We start from the raw sequence: 8,333 nt of genomic DNA on the forward strand, positions 1-8,333 counted from the left end.
CAGGAAATGTGGCGGCGACGACCACGGGCAGTTGCCACATGGCAGCCGCCATAAATTGGCACGACTCCCGATGCCATGGGCGTCTGTTCCATTGTCAGAGAGAGAAGATGGGTAGCGTAGGAGGTTGAGAAGGGAGGTGAAACTACCCTCCTGCGCGAGCTGTTGGTGGATGGCGCGCCCTCCAAACCAACGCCCCGTAACTTCCAAATATGAAGGCTCGCAGACTTGTTATAGAGCGTCCACCATAAATTATGACGATCCGGGACCGGACGACAACTCTGTAAGAGTGGCCTTTTCGACCAAAAACACCTTGTCCGCTAGACACGCTCTAAGGTACTCCCTCTATTCATAAATATAAGACGTTTTAAAGACTTATGTCAAGTGTCTAAAACATAAACATGAACAGAGGGAGTATTTGTTATCTTTTTCTACAGATAAATACCACTCCCTCTGGTCCATCCATAGATACAATCATTTGAGCGACAAGTATTATGGATCGGAGGGAGTAATAGTTCGGATTTCCATGCTTATCAGTTCCTTGTGTTAGGTCAATCCTTGGACGCAAATGTGGACCAAATGCTGCTGCTAGTCATCCATAGTTAAAACAGGTTGCAAAACCGAAAATGCCAATAACTAGTAATAGTACGTGGGAGGGTACTTTGATCATTTCATTCGCCCAAGAGTCCATGTCATCCGTCCCTTAATTTATTCAGCTTGCTGCAACTTGCTCAACAGTCTGAGTCTGAACCAAATGAAAAGAAGCGGTCTGAATCTCTTTGAAGGAAAAACAAAAAAAAAGATGATAAAAGGAGAAGGAAAAAAAAGAGAGGTGCAGATTAAAAGGAGAAGAAATGGTGTGACAGACAGACATAGAGATAGATGACTGCCCTGCAGCCTGCAACAGAGCAGAGTGTGCAATGCAATGCAATGCATGCTTCAACGCCAAGAATTGCTGCTGGTTTGGTTTTCTCATGACGCACGGATCCACACCATGAATGCGGTGTTGTTAGTTGGCCCTGCCCTGCCCTGCCCTGTCCTGGCACTCACATTGAATGCGTCCTTGACCCGAAGACGCACCAGGCCAGACGGATGATTTCATTCGCAGCCCCCCACTAATTTTTGGACAAAGCACAGCTAATGGTTGCAAGAAGACGCTGTCAGATTTAGCATCGTCTTCTTCTTCCTCCTCACCCAACCCAACCCTACTGACGAGTAGTCCTACTCGGTTTGGAAGGAGACACGTTTTTACCCAACCCAGCGACCAAACTCTTCACTTCCCCATGGCCGTGGGCACTTGCAAAATGACAAACTGATGTTGACTCCTTCTCAGGGGCGATTCTACCGGGGAGGGCTTTAACAGGCTCAAGCCCCTCTTCTAAAATTTGTTTCTATTACTAGTTTTAAGACCCAGCCCAACTACTTGCAGGCCCAATCCAACACATATTTGCATGACCCAGGCAGCCCAGCCCGCCCTTCATTTTTTTCTAGATTCGTCACTGCTCCTTCTCACATACATATACACATACACATACACATACACACACATACACATACAGAGAGATGAGAGAGAGGAGATGGACAAGTGGACAAGCATCTCTCTCTCTCATGGTGATGGTGGGTACAGGGACTTGGAGCGGCACATGGGGTGCTGAGAAAGAGAACAAGGAACCCCCGCCCCGTGCCCACCAGCTAGAGGCCACATCTCCTAATAGTTAGTTAGGTGGTTTGGTTTAGTTTAGTTTAGTTTATACACTGCCTGGAACGGAATGCCAGGTCCCAGTACAGTACAAGTACCCAAGTATACATATACGTCAGTCCTCCTTAACTGCATTTACCAGGACACCAGTAGTACTACTCACATTCTGGTAAAACGACCGGGTTAACAATGGCCCCCTCCTCCCCATTCTCATCCTCGCAACTCTTCCTTCCTTCCTTCCTTCCTTGTACAACTACTAGCGCTCCGCGTAGCGACTCCCAGTCCCAGTCGCAGCCATAGAGATAGAGCAGCCGAGCAGCAAAAACAAGACGTCCACCCTCCATCAGCTACCTCGAGTCCCAGAGCGGTGAGGGCGGCCATGCCCCTCACGCTCACAACATCTCCTTCTCTCCCTCTGGGCTGGCTCCCCTCCTTACAAGAAAACACCATGATTGAGCTACCACACTGCTGAGCTGGTAGCAAGGACCGCCGCTCGGTTTGCTTTGCTACTCCTCCTCCTCCTCCCTGCATTTTGGGGGTTTGGAAGAGGGGAGGAGGCGATGCCGGCCAAGTACCTGCAGGCGCTGGGAGAGGACAGGCGGCCGGACCTGCACCGCCAGATCGGCTGCGTCACCGGGATCCTGCAGGCCTTCGACCGCCGCTACCCCATCGCCGCCCACCACTCCCACAAGAGGCTTCTCCCCCCAGGTTACCATCTTCTCCTTCCTTCCTTCCTTCCTTCCCGCCGCACCTGCTCCGGCTTCTGCTTCTGCTTGCTTGCTCCAAACATGCATGGATTCATTCCGTCTCACCAATTCCTTGAAGCAATTGCGTTAATGTTCGTATGCCACCGTGGTATGATACGATAGATCAGGGCTCTGCTTTTGGAAGATAGATAGATCAGGGCTCTGCTTTAGTATGGTCTCACCACATGCTCCTGTTTTTTCGGCCTTCTTTCTTTCCACATTGAATCGCTAGGTGCTGCTGCCGATTGCCGAGATCTACTGTAGCCTTTTCCCCCTTTTTTGGGCGAGCCACCCAGATGCAGGAATTTAATTACTACTACCTACTTTAATATAGTAGGGTGGAGGCGGAGGGAAGTTTATTTCTGAATGAAATCTTTACTTCAGAATATTTTTTTTATCTGCACCGGCGCTGATTAGCCGGAAATTGGTCCCGGACGGCCGACAAAATATGTCACTATGTCATGCAGACAGATTAGACCCTGCTTCCGATAATAAAATCTAGTATCCGTAAACAGTTTTGCTAAGTCTCACTCGACGTTATGTCTGCTATAGTCCTTCGATTTTGCATGGAGATTCGTACAAAAAAAAATTCTTGAGTTTTTTCTTTTTCTTCTTATACTATATCACTTGACTAAGACTTGGTTAAGTCTTAGTTGAGTGAGACCTAGCCACACCCGTCTGTAAATGTTGACAACAATGAAAATGATTCCTCAAATTGGAAGAGGATTCTTTTCACAAAAAAAGTTTATATTTGGACAACGAATGACACTGACAATTTCTTCTTCTTTGGTGATAGTTCCTACTAGAAATGTGTAGTGTATATTTAGACAACAATGACAGTGACATTTTTGTTTCTCTTCTTTTATAATGCAACAGTATTGATCAACTTTTTCCTCTTGCTCGGGCCATGTATTTTTTCCATAAGAAGCAATATTTCCCTCTTTTCCTTTTTGAGGATTCAATGCATTTGTTTAGGCTGGCTCACCATTGAAAAATGTTTCACTTACTAAAACAGGCAATGCACTGTCAAGCAGCCCGAGCGTAGGGGAAGAGCGCACCAGATACGGACCCCAGATTGTTCTCGTGAGTCTCACTTGTCAATGTAAATGTACTCTTTCAACAGGCTTCCAGCCTTTCACAATTTTACTGACTTGCTGCAATCTGTATTCAGGACAAGAACTTCAGTAAAAGCTGGATCGAAAATCAAAGAGCAACGTCAACAATGGAGACCTCATCATCATCATGTTCATCGTTTTCCTCCCTTGATGGCAATAGGTCAACACAACAGGACCTATCCTCAACTGATCGGATGCTATTTCCGGAGAAACCATTCAAGTGCTCGCCGAGGCTCAAGAGCTCGCCTGAGAGTGACAATGGACCGGACTACCTCCTGGATGATACCCTCACCAACACGCCCTCAGCTCAATCCAGCCACCCGACTCTTGGTATAAGAAATCTGGTAAAGGATTCGATTTATAGAGATACTCGTGATTTGTCAGCCAGAACTTCCACAACGGAAGCAGTGGCAGATCACACATACAACCGTGGAGATCCAGCAACATGCTTGGATGAGTCCCCTAGCAGTGATATCCAAGGAAAGAGCAAGGGAACCATGGACATCAACGAGTCGCTCCGGGTGCTGGCCAAGCTCAGGGAGTCCTCTTGGAGTCCATCTGAATCTGGCCACCAACCAAGGCTGTCTTACGATGCTCCTCGGTTCTCATATGACGGGAGGGAATCGGCATCAAAACGTAGGGAGATGCCAAGATTGTCGCTGGACATCAAGGAAGGCCCTCTTAGGACCCGTGAAATGGACTCGCGGCCGAAGCCGAACATGGATGACACAGAAAGGAGTATCAGTTTCGGTTCTGATAAAGAATCCAATGCAGAGATCCAGAAAGAACAACCAGCAGCCTCTAAGCGTCTTCCAAGTGTCGTAGCAAAACTCATGGGTTTGGAGGAGTTGCCTGAGCCCAGCGACAACAAGGTGATATCACCACAGGCACCCAAATCAGTTCAAGAGAGGAAGCAAGAACATATACTGCTCCCTTTGAGCCTCTCCTCGCATAATGAGCCTGCTCGTAGGCAACACAGGAATCTGGATGCAACAATCAGGAATGTTCCTAACTCTAAGTTCCCAGCTGAAACTGCACCTTGGAAGCAGGAAAGGATCGTGCTACCGAGAAAATTGCCAAAAGGGTCCAAGGGGGCTCATGGAAAAGAGCAACCTGCTGCATCAGTTTACAGTGAGATAGAGAAACGACTCAATGACCTTGATTTTCAGCACTCAAACAAGGACCTGAGGGCACTCAAGCAGATCCTGGACTCGATGCAAGCAAAAGGACTGTTGCAGAACAAGAAACGTGAGGAAGCATCAATGCTCAAGTTATATGATGATGACTACAATAACCAAGAGGTGACTGATGCTAATCCGAGACTGAGCTGTAACACAAACTCCAATCAGATATCTGAAGGGGCCCCATCGCCATCAATGGAAGAAGAGAGCATTGCAGAAAAATTCTTTAAATCTCCTATTGTGATCATGAAGCCTGCAAATTCTGCAGACTTGTTAGGTGGCGCAGATCCTCCTGTTGTTCCATTGAGGGGGCTCTCAGATTTACCGCAGCTGCGGACAGTCAATAGCACTGATAAAAGGAAAATGCCAAAGATCAATAGGGCAGCTGTTGAGCAACGTCTGAAATCTAGTCCAGCGGCGCCTGCTTCTCAACCCCTTGCTTCTGATAGGAGACCAAATGGAAGAAATGAAGTGATGAGCAGGAAACAGAAGTCTAGTTCGCAGTTGATGACTGAGAGCTCATCCAGAAGACAGCAGTTACCAAGAGACAATAATGGAATGCTAAAGCATAAAAACTCCACTAGCCCCAGATTACCACAGAAAAAGCTCGACATGGAGCGAAGGTCTAGATTGCCTGTTCCTTCTCCTGAGGCTAACAAGAACCAAAGGCAATCTGTGGATAAGAGTCACTTGGATACAGTATCACCCAGAAGCAAAATTAGAAGAAAGCTTGCTCAAGGTGAAGATGGTCATCAAAATGTTGCAAAGAGCAGGACAAGAAGTCTTAACCAGCAAGGCGATGATATGTCTTTAATGTCGGATGGCAGTATGAGTGTTGTATCAGAGCTGGACATAGAAGTAACAAGTGCTGACAGATCTGCAGAAGTTAATGCATCGAGCTTCCAGCAAGGCAATCAAACTCCATTAGGAAGGAATCCACAAAAAGTGGTAAGCTATTTCTTCTTTCAAATTATCCTTCCATTCATCGAGAAAAGGTGTATTGGCTGTGTGCATCGTATGAGTGATGCAGAGGCCGGGTTTATCCCCTTTTCGGAAATATTTTTTTTGAGAAAAGGTGTATATTTCAAAGTTGTATTGGTGTGAAGATAGTATTATAATTTTTTTGCGACAAGATAACAATTGCTAATTCATCTTCATAAAACCGCAAAGATGCAAAAAGGATCTACATAGCAAACCCACCAGTCTGCTTTAATACTGAAGACTTGAAATATTACTAGTGCTCCATGCCACTTTTCTAATTATTCTTATGGTATTCATCTGTTGTTCAGAAAACCTTTTATGATGCAAACAAGGACCTGTCATCTATGGATCATGCAGCAGCTATCCCTGAGCGGCCAAGTCCAGTCTCTGTCTTGGACTATTCATTTGACCAGGAGAATTTTTTCCGTACCGGCAAGACCTCAAATTCACCTAATGTTGGTAAGATCAGCTAGTTCGCCAGCTTTGCTAACTTTGTTTCTTGACCATATAAACTTTTATTTTGAAAAGGAGGATCACCCCCGGCCTGTGCATCTGAATGATTCATGCAGCCATATTATTAAGCAAAAGGTCCCATGGAAACTGTGTTCCTTTAAAATACTCCCTCCGTCCGGAAATACTTGTCGGAGAAATGGATGTATCTAGATGTATTTTAGTTCTACATACATGTATTTTTTATCCATTTCTATGGCAAGTATTTCCAGACGGAGAAAGTAGAAAACTTGACTTTTGTTAGCGATAAAATGGAAAGATCTTAAAAGTTGTTCACTTTACTTCCTACTTCGGCATTTCAATCTCCCTAGGCCGGGGGATCATGAATCTCGTGATGTATACTCACTATCATGCTTGTTGGATGTATATGTGCAACCGATAGTTCTTTTGCACAGCGCTAGTACCTTGGTCCACAGATAGAACTTCATGTTTACATGGTGGCATCTTTTGACCTGGATGTGGATTGATAGTGTAATGGCATATATGACTGGTGGATATTGGGTGTTTTCCAGTGGCTAATTTTTTTTTCCTTGGAACTCTCAGATGATCAGCGACATCCATCAGATGCAAAGCCAACAAAGCCCACTGCTCAGTCCGAGAACAACAAGCTCGCAAATGTAGCGAGCCTTCTTCAGAAGCTCCAGCAATTGACTGTAAGCAAGGATGACGATGAGGCCCCTCCTGTGGATCACATTGCTTTCTTGTGTGAGACACAAATTCCGGACCACCGCTATGTGTCGGAGATCCTATTGGCCTCAGGCCTTCTGATGAAAGACCTAGGCACGGGCCTGTCGCAAATCCAGCTCCACGCCTCCGGCTACCCCATCAACCCTGACTTATTCCTCGTGCTGGAGCAACGCAAGTCCGGATGGACCTCCAAACCTGAGGGCTTCCATCAAAGCAGAAGGTCCGACGACCCCAAGAGAGCTCACCGGAAGCTAATGTTCGATGCCGTGAACATGCTCCTCCTTGACAAGTTTGAGAAAGAAACCTCGGTCCATGCGGCTAGCTCGCTCACCGGAGCCAGGGAGGTGTCCAGCGGTCAGCAGCTGGTGAAGGCCATTTGCTCAGAGATCGAGTACCTGAAGACGGAGAGATCGCGGATGTGCCAGGAGAAGAGCAGCAGTGTGATACCTGACGCAGAGATCCTGCACAGGCTGGAAGGGTGGACGACGAGCTTCGGCCAGCAGCAGCTCCCTGGGATGATACTGGAGATCGAGAGGTCAATATTCAAGGAGCTCGTCGACGAGGTGGTTCGTGGCGAGGCTGCCGACGGACCACAGGCAAGGGCTGGCAGGCGCGGCAGGAGGCGCCTCTTCGCTTGACTTGAGTTGTCTCAAGATTTGGCTTGTCTGAAGAGAGGAGGTAAATAGGCTGGCGGGCTGTGTGAGGATTGAGTGTGGGCGAAACATGCATCTCAAGTAGGAGTGCATGTTTCGGACACCTACCTTGTTATTCCCAATGTTAACTTATATATAGTTGTTTTTAAACCAGACGGCGTTTCTCTCTGGAATTTAATTGTGTGTGATTCTGAACTCAAATAATTGCATGGATTTCGTAATTTGAAATAGTGTATAAACGGGTGCATATGAAAAACACCCGGACAAAGAAAGACAATTATAAGTGTGTGTGTGTGTGTGTGATCAGATGTTTGCTGTACAAAGCCCACATTGATCACCTCTGTACAGATTTTCTCAAATACATTTGGGATTTCACTGTGGTACATTTCCAGTTCAAAACCCTTTGCACCTACCACAAGTTTCATTAATCCAAACTCTCACGTTATAATAATCTAAATTCTTGTGAATATACCATCAGAATTCAGAATTGTGGGCATTTTCTATGAAAGTGCTGTTGTTCTCACATGAGCTCGGGTGGACAGTAAATTTTTTATGAAAAACAAATTCAAGAATATTTTTTTTGGTGTGAAACATTGACAAATGTTTTCATAGCTTGCAAAATTCCATCATGAAACGACATCCATGGAAAACATGGCAAAGAAAACAAAATCGATGCTCCAAAATGCGTTTGAAAACACAGTTTTAGAGCATCGATTTTGATATATATTTTTTTGGCACATTTTCCACGAGTGTCATCTGGGGAT

At 46.0% G+C, this 8,333-nt stretch overlaps 1 protein-coding gene across 1 annotated transcript; it reads left to right on the plus strand.

Moving 5' to 3' along the window:
- The first annotated feature begins 1,866 nt into the window (after positions 1 to 1,866).
- LOC125537529 (protein LONGIFOLIA 1) lies at positions 1,867 to 7,952 on the plus strand. Its single transcript, XM_048700847.2, has 5 exons — positions 1,867 to 2,404; positions 3,458 to 3,525; positions 3,614 to 5,686; positions 6,028 to 6,178; positions 6,773 to 7,952. The coding sequence occupies exons 1-5, from the start codon at positions 2,257 to 2,259 to the stop codon at positions 7,552 to 7,554; spliced, it is 3,222 nt and encodes a 1,073-aa protein (XP_048556804.2). The 5' UTR covers positions 1,867 to 2,256; the 3' UTR covers positions 7,555 to 7,952.
- Positions 7,953 to 8,333: the final 381 nt, after the last annotated feature.

This window comes from Triticum urartu, chromosome 2A (genome assembly GCF_056163025.1).
Source record: "Triticum urartu cultivar PI428250 chromosome 2A, HENAU_Tu73, whole genome shotgun sequence".
NCBI lineage: Eukaryota > Viridiplantae > Streptophyta > Magnoliopsida > Poales > Poaceae > Triticum > Triticum urartu.